At 42.5% G+C, this 20,288-nt stretch overlaps 1 protein-coding gene across 2 annotated transcripts in view; it reads left to right on the top strand.

Moving 5' to 3' along the window:
* The window catches only part of ENTREP1 (endosomal transmembrane epsin interactor 1), a gene marked incomplete at its 5' end in the record, with an annotated part of 40,783 nt that overhangs the window by 13,863 nt on the left and 6,632 nt on the right, over window positions 1-20,288 (top strand). The window contains 2 exons of one of the 2 annotated variants that reach the window (XM_083576900.1): window positions 17,594-17,720; window positions 18,521-18,599. In XM_083576900.1, coding sequence (XP_083433026.1) covers window positions 17,594-17,720; window positions 18,521-18,599 — 206 coding nt within the window. Of the gene's footprint in view, window positions 1-17,593; window positions 17,766-18,520; window positions 18,600-20,288 lie in introns of both variants that reach the window. The other variant, XM_083576899.1, reaches the window with a different exon arrangement.

Below are 20,288 nucleotides of genomic sequence, written 5' to 3'. Positions count from 1 at the left end.
TTAAGATCGAGAATGTACAATTTAGTGATCACCTTCCCCTTGTTGCTAAGCTTTCCCCGAACTGGCAGCCGGAGGCTCATAGACATGCGACTCAGATGGTAACCAACGAATCTTTCCAAGTAAGAGGAATCAAATGGTCGGAGACACAGGCTCAAAGGTACCTGGAATTCTTTCAAAAAGAAATCCTCGGGCCCCATCCCAACATAGGCTCTGCCTCAGACGAGCATAGCATAGTATTGAAGCGCTTCTACCATCATATGACTGATCTTACGTCCTCCTTCAGGTTACCACCCAAAAATTTAAATCGAAACAAGTATACTTACGGTGCTCCCTGGTATAATTCTCAGTGCAAACAAGCAAGACAGCGCCTCCGTGCTATATATAATGCATACAAGACCTCCGATGCATCTACTCTGCCAGCTAGCTATGCACAAGCCAAGCAAGTTTACAAACGCACGCAGAAAATTGCCAAGCGTGAGTGGCAACATAATCGTTGGCAGGCTTTGATTACTGCTTCAAAACCACACAGATCCAGGGAATTCTGGTCTTTGATTAACAGAAGGGGGAGGAATTCCCCAAGGGCAGTCATCTCTGCACCGACATGGGAACGGTTCCTGAAGAAATGCTTCTCACAGGCAGATGCTCCCTCCGACCATCTGATGCCCCTGTTTACCCACCTACCTATTTGGCCTCCCACCGATCCTGACAAAATAGCCAAGTTAATAGCTCAGCTGAAACCGGGCAAAGCCCCCGGGCCCGACCTGATCCCTGCTGAAGCCATCAAACTACACCCACAATGGTGGGCCGGCATCTTGGCCAAAACCTTCGATGCAATCAACGCTTCCGGTCTCATCCCCAAAATATGGAAGGAGGCCATTATTGTACCAATTCATAAAAAAGGTTCTCCAACGGAGCCGGAAAACTACCGTAACATCAGCCTCCTTTCGATCATAGGGAAAATTTATGCCAGCTTTTTGATGACTAAATTATTGCGATGGGTAGATGAGACTAACCAGATTGGCCATGAACAAGCAGGGTTCAGAACTAAACGCTCTACAACCGATCATGCGATAGTTCTTTATCATCTGGCACGGAAGTACTCCTCCCCCACCCGGGGCTACCTCTGTGCTGCCTTCTTAGATCTAAAGGCAGCCTTTGACAGCGTTCCTAGAAATATTCTTTGGGAGAAACTTGCGAAACAGGGCATTGATAGAAGACTCTTATGGCTCATAAGCCAGCTCCACGAAGGTACCCTGGCCAGAGTGAGATTCACTCCAGCGGGCGACCTTACAAATTCGATACCAATAAACAAGGGAGTGCGCCAAGGATGTATATTGGCTCCCTGCCTATTCAACCTATTCATCAGCGACATGCGAGCACCCCTAGTCAACTCATCTCCAAGTACACACGCGCCTAGACTAGCGGATTACCGCTGCCCACTCCTTTTATATGCGGACGACGCGGTAATTCTATCTTATACACGTGTTGGACTAACCAGAGCTCTGAAGATCTTTGCCACGTATTGTCAACTCAATCAATTAACCATCAACCATGCCAAGTCCAAGATTCTGATCTTCTCCAGAAGCCGGAGATTATACAAATGGAAGCTTGGTGGAGCAAAAATAGAGCAAGTCCTAAAATTTCAATACCTAGGAGTTATTTTTCAATACAATTTGGGGTGGAAAGCTCAAATTCAACACCTACTTAATAAGGCCAAAACCTTGTCATATGCGCTCCTCCGATTCTTCTTTTCGGACGGAGCTTTGCATGTTCCCTCGGCCCTAAAGGTGTTCAAGGCAAAAGTGGTTGCCGTGCTTGCTTATGCTGCCCCGCTCTGGGCCGTGATGACAGATCTTGCTCCCCTTGAGACTCTGCAAAGCCAATTCCTACGTCGGCTCCTAATGCTCCCCCTGTGCGTAAGCAACGCAGCCATGCGACTAGAATTGAAGGTCGCATCCTTAGAAACTTGCCTGTGGAAGCAAGTCTTCAATTACTGGTTATCATTGTGGCATAGATTACCAAACCATTACCTTGTCCAATGCTTATGGCGAGATGAATTCTCTAGCCTTTGGACTAGTAGAATTCATGCCAAACTCCTGAGTTATGGAATCTCCCCCTCAGATTCCCTAAAACTAGACCAAATCACTGCTCAAAGACTGATCCGCCAAAGACTGGATGACATCGATTTACAGCGAAATTATACGCTGGGGGGAGGTGTTTGTTCGCCCCAGAACATTGGTATCACTTTAACTTACTGCGTACCATCATACCTTTCCTCCCTTTCGACTGTTGCCCATAGACTGGCCTTCACCAAAGCGAGGTTTAACGTTTTTCCCTCCAATGTCCTGAGACATAGGTTCTCAAAGGGCCAAGCCCCCGCCGTGTGCGAATGTGATAAGGTGACGCCGGAGTCGCTCCAGCACATTATGTTCACTTGCCCCTTGTTCAATGTGCCACGGGCAAATTTGTTGGGATCAATCATACAGAAACTAGAGGGTACCCCACCAAAACTCCACCTTGCCCAAATCCTGCAGGACAAGGATACCCACACGACCCTGAAGGTGGCTAGGTTCCTAGTTGCTGTCCTTTCCCAAAAGCGACGCCAAGGAGCACTACAAGCTAATTAAGGCGTAGTATGCCTTTCCATTTTATAGTATTTTATTGTTATAGTGGTGTTTTAGCGATTGTTTTTTTTTTATTTCCCTACGGCACAAGCTGTTATTTAGGTGTTGTTTTTACCTGTATGGGCCTATGGCCGTAATAAATTTCTCAAAATTATTAGGGTCTTTAATGCGAAATCTGTTTCCCAACTCCTTTATGCTTCAAACGTCTGGTACAATGGTCTGTTTTCTAAATTAGATGGGTTCCAAGTTAAGTTCCCTACTTCACGTCCCAAACTGTGTCCCTAACTCAGTTCTACTGTTGGAAACAGGTGAATGCCCACTCTCCACCAAAGCATGGTGGGCTGCTTTGAATTCTGGCCTGGGGAAGAGATTACTTTTGCATCTAATCAATGAGGAGTCTATCAGCTCATGGTCAGAAACTATGGCCGGAAAGCCTCAATTGGTCTTTCACCATCCTTTTTACATCATCTGGGCTATGATACTGCCTTTAAATCCCTGAGGCAGAGGTTATGGGATATTTCACACAGCGATCTTCACTCTAGATTCTATGTAACCTGTGGACCGTTTGCATCTAGAATCCACTATGGCCATGATCTTCAGTTACCATCATATTTCATGAATCTGTCTGTACCTAACTATCGCCGATTATTCACCAAAGCCAGACTAAATGTCTGATATACCCTGTCAGAATAGGCTCTGCTTATGCTATCAGGGTGTTGACTCTGCGAAGCATATTCTACTACAGTGGTACTACCTTGGTTCCCAAACTTAATCCGTTCCGGAAGTCCGTTCCAAAACCAAAGCGTTCCCAAACCAAGGCATGCTTTCCCATAGAAAGTAATGCAAAATGGATTAATCCTTTTAAAACATTTAAAAACAACCCCTAAAGCAGCAATTTAACATGAATTTTACTATCTAACAAGACCATTGATCCATAAAATGAAAGCAATAATCAATGTACTGTACTATAAAATAAAAAAGATAGTATTGTAGATGATAAAAATTACAATTTTTTTCTCTTACTTGCACTGATGATAGTCATTGTTTGGATGGGGGGCTTTTATCCATTTCTGCAGTCACACAATCGATCGATCGATCGATCAATCAATCAATCAATCAATCAGTAGCTGAACTGGGTTCCACACAGTCACAAAAACAAATTAACCGAAAAAGCCTCAAAAACAAAAACGCAAAATAAATAGCAAAAACAAAAGCGCCAAACTTAATCCGTTCCGGGAGTTTGTTTGACTTCTGAAATGTTCGAAAATCAAGGCACAGCTTCTGATTGGTGCAGGTGCCCTGGAAACAATAGCCAACAGCCGCATCAGACGTTCAGCTTCCGAGAAACGTTCAAAAACCGGAACACTTACTTCCAGGTTTTCAGCATTTGAGAACTAAGGTGTTTTGAGTGCCAAGGCATTTGAGAACCAAGGTACCACTGTACATTGTGAGCAGTTCAAACAAGCCAGGGATCAGTTAATTAAACCTCTGTTGGTAAACAACTGGAAAATCTGAAACCTTCCACCTATCCTTGGAGATATGTCAAATGATACTATTCTGGCTGGGGCTAAGTTCCTCTCAGAAGTATTAAGAAACAGAAACCTACATGCTCGGATGAAGCATAGTGATCGCCTTGGAACCCTTTCCCTGTATTTCTGTTTTATTTTGCTTTTGAAAATGTTTTTGGGGTTCTTTGGACTGAAATAAAGTGTGTGTGTGAATGTAGAATGAGAGGTGGTGCTATTTTGTGCAGCAAAATGTCTTAGACTTCCCTGACGTCCATTAGTATCCATATAGAACTTAAAGAAGTAACTTTCTCCTGGTGTAAACTATATACACTTTCTTATATATGTAATAGGGACGCAGGTGGTGCTGTGGGTTAAACCACAGAGCCTAGGACTTGCCAATCAGAAGGTTGGCGGTTTGAATCCCCGCGACAGGGTGAGCTCCCGTTGCTCGGTCCCTGCTCTTGTCAACCTAGCAGTTTGAAAGCACGTCAAAGTACAAGTAGGTAAATAGGTACCGCTCCGGCGGGAAGGTAAACGGCGTTTCCGTGCCCTGCTCTAGTTCACCAGAAGCGGCTTAGTCATGCTGGCCACATGACCTCGAAGCTGTACGCTGGCTCCCTTGGCCAATAAAGCAAGATGAGCGCTACAACCCCAGAGTCGGTCACGACTGGACCTAATGGTCAGGGGTCCCTTTACCTTTATATATGTAATAATAAAATTGGTTTTTGCAATTTTAGAAGATATTTCACTTTTAGAATTTTAGCAAATGGTATATGATGATATATTCTTAATTATTTGTGTCAATTAGATAAAAATAATTTGTGTACTTTGTACACATAATTTACTTCAAAATATAGGCTTCTGTTCTGTTGTTCTGTTCTCTATATTCATTCAAGGGACTGTATTTGCAGAACTTTGCAGAAGATACCGTGCTAGTTACTAGTTTAACTATATTTTTCCATGGGGAGCAAATTTTCATGTTGTTTAGTTATTTTAGAATTTGGAACTGAGTAAATAGGAAGGCATAAAAAGTGTAAAACAGGAATACAGTAATCGGTTGGTGGATTGCTCTAGTGAGATACTAAATGACATCTCTTGGGACCAGTGACTAGATACTAATACATATGATGATTTGCCAGACCCTGGTCTCCAATATCAATCCCATAATAATAAATTTAGTAAATGAGTAATTGTACCCTATTTATAATGTCTGCTTTGAAACCTTGCTAGTTAACACCCTTCTCCTTAAATTGTATTTTTTTGCAAAGACTTTAATTATCTTGGCATTCTGTTACTGATGTTTGGAGGATCTTAGCCAGGGTGGGGAATTGGATCAGGCCAAGAGGCTAGATGGTTACCGCCCCCCCCTTGTGGGTCAGGTTTGGGTGCTGCTGCCCACTTTCACCATTTTGGCTCAGAGGCTTCTAGAATTGGTATCTGAACAGATAGAATTCCTCACAGATGTATCTAGGATATGTATTTTCTCCCATGGAACATTCTCCTCTTTTGCGAGCTGTCGTATCATAGTGCATGCTTATTACCTAGTTCTGTATACAAGTATAACATGGTGCCATCCCCATTTGAATTATATGAGATGTTTTCCCTTTCATCCTGAACTGAAGGGATCTCAGCTTTCTGTAAGGAGGCAGTTTGAAAGCTGCTCTGCAACCTTTCAGATGTCAAAAGACCAGCATTCTGATTCCAGGACGGTTCCCATGGAGCCTGTCCCTTCTGTACAGGCCTGACTTGTCCCAAAACATTCCCAAGTGCCTAACCAATCCAAACTCCTTCTCCCAGCACCCCTATCTCTTTCCACACACTGAGACCTCTTAGCTTTACCTCTTCTACTGTTCCTGCACATCACAGGAAGATACATTGCATATATATCTTCTTAAACTGATTGTGGAGCCAAATCAATTATCTTCTAAAGCACTGAAGGAAGGAAGCTACACACAAACACTGTACTTTATACATGCTGAGCATTTCACTGCTACCTGCAATCTTGCTGTCATCCCAGTGATGAAAATACTAATTAAGTAATTGCTAATTGAGATAACACTATTAACTGTTAAGGCTTCCATAGGGGAAGAAGGAAGAAGGATAACAAGTGAATATTTCATTAAGAGCAAGGATAAGTTCACAATTTTGTGTTGAAGTGGTATGGATTATAAGCTTTCTTTGAGAAGTGTATGTTTTATGTTTTGGTGGAACACTATTACCGTATTTTTCGCTCTATAGGATGCACTTTTCCCCCTCCAAAAATGAAGGGGAAATGTGTGTGCGTCCTATGAAGCAAATGCAGGCTTTCGCTGAAGCCTGGAGAGCGAGAGGGGTGCGCACCAACCCCTCTCGCTCTCCAAGCTTCAGGCAGCTAACTCCCACTGTGCTCCCCGGGCTTCAGGCAGCTACCCGCAAGCCCTCTGAGTGCAGCGGGAGTTCCCGCTGGGCTCCGAAGTCTTGCGGATAGCAGCCTGTTCTGGGGGCTGGGGTCGGGGAAAGCTCGGGCTTCCCCCGACCCCAGCCCCGCAAGCTCCAGGAGCGGCGACGAGGTTGCGCGCAATCTTGCCGCCGCTCCTGGACCTGTTTTGGGGGCTGGGGTCGGGGGAAGCTCGGGCTTCCCCAGCCCCGCGGCTATAAACGAAGCCAAGACAGTGAGCGGGATGCATCCCGCTTGCTGTCTTGGCTTCTGCCAAAGCCGTGTGCAGCCTTTCCCAGTTGGAGAGGTTGCGTGTGGCTAAAGAGGAAGCCAAGACAGCCAGCGGGATGGATCCCACTCGCTGTCTTGGCTTCTTCGCTCTTTGGGGCTGGGGGGGGGGAATAACCCCCCCCCCAAAAAAACCTAGGTGCGCCCTATGGTCCGGTGTGCCCTATGGAGCGAAAAATACGGTACATTGTCTTTTTTTTTAAAAAAAAATATTTATTAAAGTTTCAAAAAAGTTACAAAAATGAAAAAATGAAAGGAGAAAAAACAACAACAAAAAATACAAAATACAGAAAAATAGAACCAATTAAAAACAAATCAGTCTTTCCATGTCTTGTCTTTCATTTACTTGTTTCCCTGACCTCCTCACACCTCCCTTTTTTGTATTCTAGTTCAATAGTTGTTTCAGCAACTCCTTACCATTTTTGCTTTTATCTTAATAATTTATCTTGATATATTGTATCTTTACATTCTCACCTATTAACAATCCATTTTTACATACCCCTTTGTAGCATTACTGCTAAAACCACATAACTTCATTCCAACATCCTTCTAACATTCCTTAATTTTACAGTATTTCTGTAGATAGTCTTTTAATTTCTTCCAATCTTCTTCTACCGACTCTTCATCCTGGTCTCGGATTCTGCCAGTCATTTCCGCCAGTTCCATATAGTCCATCAACTTCATCTGCCATTCTTCCCAGGTGGGTAAATCTTGTGTCTTCCAATACTTTGCGATGAGTATTCTTGCTGCTGTTGTTGCATACATAAAGAAAGTTCTATCCTTCTTTGGCACCAATTGGCCGACCATGCCCAGGAGAAAGGCCTCTGGTTTCTTCAGAAAGGTATATTTAAGTACCTTTTTCATTTCATTATAGATCATCTCCCAGAAAGCCTTAATCCTTGGGCACGTCCACCAAAGGTGAAAGAATGTACCTTCATTTTCTTTACATTTCCAGCATTTTTTATCGGGCAAATGATATATTTTTGCAAGCTTGACTGGTGTCATGTACCACCTGTATATCATTTTCATAATATTCTCTCTTAAGGCATTACATGCCATAAATTTCATACCTGTGGTCCACAACTGTTCCCAGTCAGCCAACATAATGTTATGTCCGACATCTTGTGCCCATTTAATCATAGCAGATTTCACCGTTTCATCCTGAGTGTTCCATTTCAACAGCAAATTATACATTCTTGATAATATCTTAGTTTTGGGATCTAACAGTTCTGTTTCCAATTTTGATTTTTCCACCTGGAAGCCAATTTTCTTGTCCAAATTGTAAGCCTCCCTTATTTGATAATAATGAAGCCAATCTCGCACTTTCTTTTAGTTTCTCAAAGCTCTGCAATTTCAATTTATCTCCTTCTTGTTCCAAAATCTCCCAATATTTCGGCCATTTGGCCTCCATATTGAGCTTTTTCTGAGCCTTCGCTTCCATCGGTGACAACCACCTTGGGGTTTTATTTTCAAGTAGGTCTTTATATCTTATCCAGACATTAAACAATGCTTTCCTGACAATATGGTTTTTAAACGCTTTATGTGCTTAGACCTTATCATACCACAAGTATGCATGCCATCCAAATACATTATTAAAACCTTCTAAATCCAAAATGTCTGTGTTCTCAAGAAGCAGCCATTCTTTCAGCCAGCAAAATGCAGCTGATTCATAGTAAAGTTTAAGGTCTGGCAGGGCAAATCCACCTCTTTCTTTTGCATCAGTTAGTATTTTAAATTTTATTCTGGGCTTCTTGCCCTGCCAGACAAATCTTGAAATATCTCTCTGCCACTTCTTGAAACAGTCCATTTTGTCCAAAATTTGCAGTGTTTGAAACAGAAAAAACATTCTTGGCAATACATTCATTTTTATCACAGCAATGCGGCCTAGCAATGAAAGCTTCAAGTTTGACCATATTTCTAAATCTTTTTTGACTTCCATCCAACACTTTTCATAGTTGTCTTTAAATAAATTCACATTCTTAGCTGTCATATTAACCCCCAGGTATTTCACTTTCTTAACCAATGTTAAACCTGTCTCCTTCTGAAACCTCTCTCTCTCAATCACTGTTAGATTTTTCTCTAGAACCTTAGTTTTTAACTTATTCAACTTAAATCCTGCAACCTGACCAAATTCTTGAATCAATTCCAGTACTCTTTTGGTGCTAGATTCTGGCTCCTGTAATGTCAATACTAGATCATCTGCAAATGCTTTCAGTTTGTACTGTTTGGCTCCGACCTGTATACCCTTAACCGATTGGTCCCTTCTAATCATATTTAAAAGGACCTCCAGGACCGATATAAAAAGCAATGGGGAAATTGGGCAACCTTGTCGTGTCCCTTTCTCTATCTTAAATTCCTCCGTCACCACATTATTAACAATTAGTTTGGCTTTTTGTTCAGAATATATTGCGCCTATACCATTTCTAAAACCTTGACCAACCCCCATCCCTTGTAGATTCTTTTTCAAGAAATGTTGTCAAAAGCTTTCTCCGCGTCCACAAATATCAAAACTGCCTTAGAATTGATATCAAGCCTGCTTGATCTTTATGTATCTCTTCCACTAGTACTTTTTTTAATCTTTTAGCCAAAATATCTGCCAAAATTTTATAATCCACATTAAGTAGAGATATGGGGCGGTAATTCTTAAGCTGTGTCTTCTCAGACTCACTTTTCGGTATAAGTTTAATATAAGCTTCCTTACACGACTCTGGTGCTTTTTTCCCTTCCAAAATTTCTTTGCAAACTTCCTTTAGTGGTTGTTTTATCCAATTTTTCAAGGATCTATAGTATCTTGAAGTTAAACCATCCGGCCCTGGAGATTTACCCAGTTGCATATTCTGGATGGCACCTTCTACCTCCTGTTCAGTTATTTTATAATTCAACATCAGCTTGTTTTTTTGAGAGATTTTTTGTAGAGCTTGTAGGGCAGCAGCTGAAGAAGGAACAAAAAGGGTTTTCTTGCGTGAGTTTCTTGTGGCTGATTAGCTGCTCTCTCTGTGCAAAGGTCAGAGGGGGCAGGGCTTCTGTTGAGGTAGGTGATTAGCTGTGGGAGGAGCTTATCAGAGCTTGTAGGGCAGCAGCTGAAGAAGGAACAAAAAGGGTTTTCTTGCGTGAGTTTCTTGTGGCTGATTAGCTGCTCTCTCTGTGCAAAGGTCAGAGGGGGCAGGGCTTCTGTTGAGGTAGGCTGTGGGAGGAGCTTATCAGAGCTTGTAGGGTAGCGGCGCGCGCCTTGCAGCGCGCACAGTTTGATCCATCTTTTAGATTTAGGGGAGCTAGACTCAAACGTTTGTTGGGGGAGACCTAGGTTTTTTGGGGGGGATTTATTTGTCCTGTCTTCACGCTTTTTATGATGGAGGACCGCTGTAGTCACCCCCAACGACACGTTCTCAAGATGGAGGGTGAGGGAACAGCTGCAGTCGCCTGTGGTTCCTGCACAATGTTTGCCATCTTGCCAAATGTTGCAGGCAGCTTTACCTGCAGCAATTGCATGTTGATTTCCCTCTTAAAAGACAAAGTCCAGCAACTGGAGGAACGTGTAGCTACGCTCCAAGGAATTAGAGAGCTGGAGCTCTTCTTGGAAGCAACAGAGCACACCGTCTCCACCAAGGAGGAGACAGGGGACTCCCCTGAGAAGGAGGCTAGTTCACCAACACAGGAGCCAGATATATGGAGAAACGTGACTCAAAGAAGTAGGAGGCCCAGGGTTCGCTCTGATTGTTTAGAAATACACAATCGCTTTGAGGTCCTTTCCCCTAGCATGGAAGACGAAGAGCAGACTCCATTTGAGGATCTCTCCCTCATTACAGTCGATCAGGTATATGAAGACGAGCAGCAAAGGCAGTCCTCAGGGAATGTGCAGGCAACCTTGGAACGGACAACTCACGGAAGAACCCCGACCAGATCTAAGAGGAGGCGTGTAGTGGTGATAGGGGATTCCCTACTGAGGGGAACAGAAGCAGTGATCTGTGGGCCTGACAAGATGTCTCGGGAAGTGTGCTGTCTCCCCGGGGCTAAGATCCAAGATGTAACTGAACGACTGCAAGGAATCATAAAACCCACTGACAAATACCCCTTCCTCTGACACTGCAAGCAATAGCCTCCAGAAGATCAAAAGAGATTACGAGGCTCTGGGCAGGAAATTGAAGCAATTAAATGCACAAATTGTCATCTCATCTGTCCTCCCAGTTGAATGACGTGGCCCAGGGAGAGAGGGAAAAATAGTGGAAGTGAACAACTGGCTTCGCAAATGGTGTAAACAGGAACGGTTTGGATTCTTAGATCACGGAATGCAGTTTCTTGAAGATGGACTTCTGGCAAGCGATGGGCTGCACCTCACAACGGTTGGGAGGAATGTTTTTGCAAAAAATCTCAGAAACCTCATCAGGAGGGCTTTAAACTGACTAATGTGGGGGAGGGAGACAGTGCTCCTGAAGGTAGGAGTCTATCAATTGATGAAGATGATCATCCAAATGTCATAGACCGAATGGAGCAAACAGCACGCAGACCTAGTGGTGGGAGGAAAAAATCCTTAAATAAGAGACACGGGGGAATGATTAATGGACTTCAATGTCTGTACACTAATGCGCAAAGCATGGGAAATAAACAAGATGAGCTTGAGCTCTTGGTACAGCAAACTAAATATGACATAATAGGAATCACTGAAACCTGGTGGGATAAGTCCCACGACTGGAGTGTAATAATGGAGGGATACAATCTATTTCAGAGAAACAGACCAGACAAGAAAGGAGGAGGAGTGGCGTTATATGTCAGGGATGTGTATACCTGTGAAGAGATCCAAGATTTAGAACCTCAAAGCCAAAGTGAGAGCATTTGGGTCAAAATTAAGGGAGAGAAGAATAACAGTGACCTCATTGTGGGAGTTTACTATAGATCCCCAAGCCAAACGGAGGACATAGATGATGCCTTCCTGGAACAGATGGCCAAGCATGCAAAAGGAAGGGAGATAGTAGTAATGGGGGACTTCAATTACCCGGATATTTGTTGGATGTCAAACTCAGCCAAGAGCATAAGGTCAAACAGATTCCTCACTGGCCTTGCAGACAACTTCATTGTCCAGAAAGTGGGAGAAGCAACAAGAGGAACAGCCATTTTAGATCTGGTCCTAACCAATGTTGATGACCTGGTTAGTGGGGTAGAAGTGGAAGGATCATTAGGCGCGAGTGATCATGCTCTTCTGAAGTTTACTATACAGCGGAAAGGAGCAGCCAAGCATACTAGGACTCAATTTCTCGACTTTAAGAAAGCCGACTTCATAAAACTTAGGGAAGTGCTGGGTGAGATCCCATGGACAGTAATACTAAAAGGAAAGGGAGTTCATGATGGCTGGGAGTTTGTTAAGAGGGAGATAGTAAAAGCACAACTTCAGGCAATACCAATGAGACGGAAACATGGAAGGTGCCTAAAGAAGCCAGGGTGGCTATCTAAAGAACTTTTAACTGAGTTAAGATTAAAAAAGGATGTGTACAAAAAATGGAAAAGGGGGGAAACCACCAAAGAGGAATTCAAACAAATAGCCAGCACGTGTAGACACAAAGTCAGAAAAGCTAAAGCACAGAATGAACTCAGGCTTGCTAGAGAGGTTAAAAGCAACAAAAAAGGCTTTTATGGGTATGTTTGTAGCAAAAGGAAGAACAAAGAAACAGTGGGGTCACTCAGAGGAGAAGATGGTGAAATGCAAACAGGGGACACAGAAAGGGCTGAACTCCTCAATGCCTTCTTTGCCTCAGTCTTCTCCGATAAAGAAAACAATGCCCGACCTGAAGAATTTGGAGCAAATGATTCAGCAGAGGAAACACAGCCCAGAATAACTAAGGAGATAGTACAAGAATACTTGGCTAGTCTAGATGTATTCAAGTCTCCAGGGCCAGATGAACTGCATCCAAGAGTATTAAAAGAACTGGCAGATGTGATTTCAGAACCACTGGCAGTCATCTTTGAGAATTCCTGGAGAACAGGCGAAGTCCCGGCAGACTGGAGGAGGGCAAATGTTGTCCCTATTTTCAAAAAGGGGAAAAGAGAGGACCCAAATAATTACCGCCCAGTCAGTCTGACATCAATACCAGGGAAGATTCTGGAGCAGATCATTAAGCAAACAGTCTGTGAGCACCTAGAAAGGAATGCTGTGATCACCAATAGTCAGCATGGATTTCTGAAAAATAAGTCATGTCAGACGAACCTGATCTCGTTTTTTGTCAGAATAACAAGCCTGGTAGATGAAGGGAACGCAGTGGATGTAGCCTACCTTGATTTCAGCAAGGCATTTGACAAGGTGCCCCATGATATTCTTGTAAAGAAGCTGGTAAAATGTGGTCTTGACTATGCTACCACTCAGTGGATTTGTAACTGGCTGACTGACCGAACCCAAAGGGTGCTCATCAATGGTTCTTCTTCATCCTGGAGAAGAGTGACTAGTGGGGTGCCACAGGGTTCTGTCTTGGGCCCGGTCTTATTCAACATCTTTATCAAAGACTTGGATGATGGACTCAAGGGCATCCTGATCAGATTTGCAGATGACACCAAACTGGGAGGGGTGGCTAACACCCCAGAGGACAGGATCACACTTCAAAACGACCTTGACAGATTAGAGAACTGGGCCAAAACAAACAAGATGAATTTTAACAGGGAGAAATGTAAAGTATTGCACTTGGGCAAAAAAAATGAGAGGCACAAATACAAGATGGGTGACACCTGGCTTGAGAGCAGTACATGTGAAAAGGATCTAGGAGTCTTGGTTGACCACAAACTTGACATGAGCCAACAGTGTGACGCGGCAGCTAAAAAAGCCAATGCAATTCTGGGCTGCATCAATAGGAGTATAGCATCTAGATCAAGGGAAGTAATAGTGCCACTGTATTCCGCACTGGTCAGATCAGACCTCACCTGGAGTACTGTGTCCAGTTCTGGACACCACAGTTCAAGAAGGACACTGACAAACTGGAACGTGTCCAGAGGAGGGCAACCAAAATGGTCAAAGGCCTGGAAACGATGCCTTATGAGGAACGGCTAAGGGAGCTGGGCATGTTTAGCCTGGAGAAGAGGAGGTTAAGGGTTGATATGATAGCCATGTTCAAATATATAAAAGGATGTCACATAGAGGAGGGAGAAAGGTTGTTTTCTGCTGCTCCAGAGAAGCGGACACGGAGCAATGGATCCAAACTACAAGAAAGAAGATTCCACCTAAACATTAGGAAGAACTTCCTGACAGTAAGAGCTGTTCGACAGTGGAATTTGCTGCCAAGGAGTGTGGTGGAGTCTCCTTCTTTGGAGGTCTTTAAGCAGAGGCTTGACAACCATATGTCAGGAGTGCTCTGATGGTGTTTCCTGCTTGGCAGGGGGTTGGACTTGATGACCCTTGTGGTCTCTTCCAACTCTATGATTCTATGATTCTATGATTCTATGACTTCCTGTTTATACCTCCCCGCTTCGGTGCCAAATCAGACCTTTTTTCTTCCCTTTTTCAATTTATCCTACTCACGGGTAGTTGTTTTTGAAGTCGAATTGTCACAGGAAAGTCAGCGCTCTCCGGTAATGGCTGTGCGGCTTCGCTCCGAGGAAGAAGCAGTTAACTCTCAGCACCGCGCCACTCACCCCGCTCGCTCCGGAGCCCGTAGTCGGGTTCCCTTGCGAATTGGGGGGGCGCAAAAGGTGCCTGCCGAGTCCCACGTTCACAGGCTTCACCCGCCTGTGATTTTAGAAGGGTCTCCGCTTCGCCGTAGCGGTACAGACCCGATTTCCGCGGAGCTAGTCCCTCCGAATCAGAGGGAGTCCGCCATTACCAATGGCGCTAGCCCGGAAGTACCGAAAAATACGGTACATTGTCTGCTCTACACATATATACGTGACGTTGGTCATAGCCAGAGTAGACCCAATGATATAAAGTGTACTCTTGAGTAGGACTCATGTTTGAGATCAGCCTCTAATATGTGCTTGGGAAGAAAAAGATACTGTAGGTTATGTTTATTATTACTGCCAAATAAGCTCCATATTTACTCATCTTAAGTACAAATTCAGGAAATATTGTTATGGCAAGTGCTAACCCCATCAGTAGCAAATGTTTGCTGTTTCTGAATAAATACTCTGAAACTGTGCGACCAGTGTGTACATGCAGTGTGTCATTTGAAAGTCCTTGATGTAAATAATACTTCAGCATTTAATTTAACACAAAATTGGAGGAAGGAGGGTGGTGAGAACATGGCTGCTGAGTATCAGATGTTGGCGGAAGCCAGAGTGGCTAAATGAGGAAGGGAGCCAATCGTTGGGAGGCAGGAATCTGGTCCTGGAGGAGACAATGGCTGGGTGGGGTGCAGGGAAGCATGAACAGAAAACGATGCTGGGACCAACTAGGCCCAGGTAGGCGAGGGGATGGGTGAGGTGTCAAGGGGAGGTTCGTCAGGGGTGAAGGGAAGAGGGTCAGGGAACGGGGGGCTGGCAAGCAGAGCTCTTGAGAACCGTATAACTGGCAGAACAGTTGCTGCTTTCCTCCAGCAGAGAGAAGAAGAAAAGCAGTAGCTGTTCTTTTCTTGCCTGTCCTGAATTGCTAACAGCACAGAGAAAGCAGAAAACCTATAAAGGGCTGAGTAACAGAAATGGACTGTAAGCTGTGAAGAAGCAAGTGGGTTTCCCGTCTCTTCCCTTCCTTACTGTTGCTTTTCCCTTAGTTCTTGTGCTTATATCAATACCCAGATGCAAAAAAGCAGACACAACCATTCCTATCACAGAGAGAAATTAATTGGCATGGGTCATCCTGTTAAGGCCCAGAAGAGAGCCCCTCAAAAGATAACTTCAAGGTCTAAGGAAGAAGCAAGACCTAACAGCTAAGGGAGAAGGAAGATGCATTCACAAACTACTTTAATTAACCAGAAAAACCTGCAATTTCACAAGTACTTTTTGTGTACATTTGGGAGCACAGATAAGTTTGGTCTCCATTTTAATGGCAGATTCTAGCCCTAAGATCATGAACAGTCTTAGGAAGTTTTTTGCTATAGCTATCAAAACTAGGCCACAATTATCGAAGGGGAAGATGAGTTTTGAGTCAAAATTGTCTGCATTTTTAATCATTATTGTTTATGGATTTTGTATTATTATTTCAAAAGGCATAATTTGTGTGTGCGTGCATACTTTCCCTCCCCTTTTTTCTGCTGTTGGGTGTCTTGAAAAGTCTATACCATATGTGATTATTGTTGTTCATAGACCAAAGAAACTGAAAACAAATCCAAACCTGGATCAGTCTGGGTTCCTCTTGTGTTAGCATTTCTGTCCTCTGACAGGCACAGAGGTTGCTGCTGCTGACTAGCAAAATGATGAACGGATTGAATTCAGCCCTCTCTTGCTTTCTGACTGCATGCCAAAGACTGCATCCGTTGTGACTGTAGCCTCATAGTAAACCATCAGAAAGCTAGGCTCTTCAGTGGAAAGAGCCATGTCCTCTAGAATAATAATAATAATAATTTTTATTTGTACCCCGCCCTCCCCAGCCAAACTGGAATGGTAATTATTGCTCTTTACTTAAATCCTGTAGGTATCAGTTTCAAATTTTCATATAAAGCCAACATACTAAGTAAAGCATAGCATAATAGACCATTTAAGTATGGGGAGTTTAAATATATAGGCACATTATGCACCAGATAAAAATATGTCTGTTAATTAGGAAATTTGAATGGCTTGGGATTCAGAGTATAAAAGTTTGCTGTCTAAGGGATGAGCGAGAAATTCAATTCACATTTCATGATCATGGCGCTGAATTTTCACACAGCCTGATCTAGAATTAGCTGTGAAGGTTTTCTAGAGCTGCAGCCTAAGCATGAAAAAGGAACTGAAGAATGTAAGGAAACATTAATAGCACATAGCAATGTGAGAGAGGATCCTTCTGGGACACAACAGAGGCCTTTCCTGCCGACCTCTTACCTGGGAGTCAGCTATGCAGCTGGCTTAAAATATAACAGCATCTCCAGCTGCTTATGCCACTTTAGAATAGAATCATAGAGTTGGAAGAGACCATAAGGGCCATCGAGTCCAACCCCCTGCCAAGCAGGAAACACCATCAGAGCACTCCTGACATATGGTTGTCAAGCCTCTGCTTAAAAACCTCCAAAGAAGGAGACTCCACCACACTCCTTGGCAGCAAATTCCACTGTCGAACAGCTCTTACTGTCAGGAAGTTCTTCCTAATGTTTAGGTGGAATCTTCTTTCTTGTAGTTTGGATCCATTGCTCCATGTCCGCTTCTCTGGAGCAGCAGAAAACAACCTTTCTCCCTCCTCTATGTGACATCCTTTTATATATTTGAACATGGCTATCATATCACCCCTTAACCTCCTCTTCTCCAGGCTAAACATGCTCAGCTCCCTTGGCCGTTCCTCATAAGGCATCGTTTCCAGGCCTTTGACCATTTTGGTTGCCCTCCTCTGGACACGTTCCAGTTTGTCAGTGTCCTTCTGACACTGACTTTCTGTTGCTCATGTGATGGATTTCCAAGTTTATGTGTCTAGCTCCCAGCATTTATTTAAATCACATATACTTTTATTGGATTTAGTATTTAAATTATTTGGCTTATGTTTTCACAGATAACAGTCTCTGTTTGGGTTATGTTAGAGGCCCTGTGAAGATTCTTGAAAGAGTATCCTACAATTTGCTCTTCCACAAAAGAATGATATCTGCTGTGGTCACTGAATTCTGTGGGACCACTTTCCATAGAAGAGTCGAGGGAACTTTATAGCTGATACAACCTTTTTCTCCTAGGATGCTGGGTTCTGATGTCATCCCACTGCCACATATTTATGGAGCCAGAATTAAAGGAGTTGAGGTTTTTTGCCCGCTTGATTCCCCACCTCCTTATGAAGCTGTGGTTGGCCAGAATCATGCGCAGGTACTGTCCACTGGATTCCACCAACTTGATGTGCTTTCACAGCAGGTTATTGAATTTTCATTTTTCTGCTTAGGAATAAGTAGCTAAATACGTTCAGGTTTTAACTGGAAGTTGCTAAATTGGGAATGAAAGATATTTAGCTAGTTTGGATTTTATGTTTCTTGAGTATATACTTTTCCTTTTTTTGTAGTGTTGTTTTTTTGTAGTATCCTAGTATTAGATTATATGCATCTTGACTATATACTTTTGGTTTTTGTAGTATCCTAGTATTGGATCCAAACATAGTCATGCACTGAGTAGACCCATTTAAACCAGTGGAACTCAACCTCATTGATTTTCAGTGAATCTACTCCATGTATGGTGAGAATCAGAGTCCAGTCCCTAAACCTGAGTGTAATACTAGAAGCTGAAAAGGCATAAATAGTATCTTCAATTTCACTGGTAATCTGAATTTTAAAATATATATAACATGTTTTGCTGTTCAAAGCAGGCTTTAAAAATATTAATGAAGTTTTCCCTGAGGGATAAGCTACTTTCCATTTGCATAACTCATTTTGATAATAATTAGTTTAAAAAACCAAGCATAATATGGTTTGTCTTGCTTTTTGCCCAGCTTCTTATACCCCACCCCTACCTATGGCCCAAGGATTATATGCTTGCTTGCTAGCTCTTTAATATTTATTGGTCTTTGAATGGGAGGATAGGTGTTGGTTTTACCAAGATACTGAAGAGCTCTTGAATTGTCCTTTCTATGAATTCCCTATTAATATTTATGTGGGTAATGTTAATTTTTTATTTAGGGAAACACATTTCAAATTTCAGATGCTTCAGAAGCAGTGATTGGCTCACCAGGACAGAATGAGGCACAAGTATCTCCAGGTAAAGATGTAGGCTTGATTTTAAGTACTTGAAAAAAACGCCTTTGGAAGTGTTGTGGTGGAGTTGATACTGAATGAATAAGCAGCCAGCGGATGCACCTCTGTAACAGATGTTTCCTACTATTGTTTTCAACAGTGCAGCATCTAACATGGGATTTCATTTGAACAATTGACCACAGTTAAGAGTATTAAAGGTGATTCACCTGCAAAACGTGTTCCTAGAACCCCACATCAGGAATAAGGGGTGACTAACCATTTTTATCTAAATTATGGGAGAAAGCACCCTCTGCTTTTGAGCTTCAAACTGATTCATAGAAGATTCACCAGATTGTTCAACAGTACTTTATAATTTTAAAAAAATTACAGTGTAGCTTCAGATAAGAGCAAACAAAAAAACAGTATGCAGTTCTACCAAGGTTGGTCTGTGAAAAAAGTTTTAAATAGGTTTTGAATAAATGCATTGGTTTATTTAAACTTTTTTGCAGAAATATTATATTCTATCAGGGAAATGTTGAATTCAGGAACCCTGATAGAATAAAGTTTATGGCTTTGTATCACTAGATGGATGAGGACAAACAGATTCAAGCTGACTTATGGTAGATTTCTGTTAATATAATGCTTTTAGAAATGTTGGTGGCAAAGAACGGTATTGGTTGTCTAACTGCAGAGCAGCTGGATGATGCTAACTTTGTGCATCTCTGGCAGAAATCCTGAAACATGGCTTTTTTCCAACTAGCTCTTGACCCCTGAACAAGACTTTGTCTGCCACTCACCCCATCTTTGCAGTTCTCCTGTTGATTTGTCCTTTGTAGGCAGCAGCTAAAGAGATTAGCAGATGGTTTTAGCAATTCAAGCTGATCTTGAATTGAATTGAGTTCAGTCTGAGGTTCAGCAAGCTTTTGTCTACACCCAGATGGGCAGGGTAGAAATAAAATTATCATCATCTAACTTAATTTCATTTCACTAGGAACTGGGCCAAGATGATCACACATGTACCCAAAACATTTGTTTCCAAAGCTAATTATATCATTTATTTATTTGTTTGTTTGTTTGAATATTTTATTAGTTGAATATAAGTACAACATATAATCAAATACAAGCAATCAAGTACAGTTTTCCCCTAACACCCCCCCCCCAAAAAAACAGCCCCAACTACGTCCAGGTAATTACATTAGTAATATAATGAAATAAAAAATTATTTCTACAGTTGCTGGTTTAAAAAATATTCCACATGCTTCCATGTGTCTTAGGTGGTTTAAATGCATGTTCTTTCTTAGATGCATATGTACTAAAGGAGTACCATGTTATGTAAAAGTTATGTAGTTTCTCACGTTTTCTTTCACATACCCTTTCTGTTAACTTTTCCATCAAAATTAATTCCCAGACATAAGCATACCAAACTTCATATAGGTTCACGTTTAATGTCCTCCAGTGTCTAGCAACAGCAAGACATGCTGCAGTTATAAGATGCACAATTTTGTCTTTGTCTCTAAGATTTTGTGCTTCATCTGCAAATATTCTATATTTGGGATCTAAATTGATCGATTAAGATGTAATTTGTTCCATTTCCTGAAATATTTTTAACCAGAAGTTTTTAATCAATGGGCATTTCCACCACATGTGTATAAATGTTCCTTCATTCCCACAATTTCTCCAACATTGCGGAGAAATATTTTTGTCTATTTTGCTC

The sequence above is a fragment of the Podarcis filfolensis genome, assembly GCF_964270895.1.
Source record: "Podarcis filfolensis genome assembly, chromosome: 11".
NCBI lineage: Eukaryota > Metazoa > Chordata > Lepidosauria > Squamata > Lacertidae > Podarcis > Podarcis filfolensis.
Note: the sequence above shows the minus strand (reverse complement) of the source record. Positions and strands in the feature narration are given on the sequence as shown.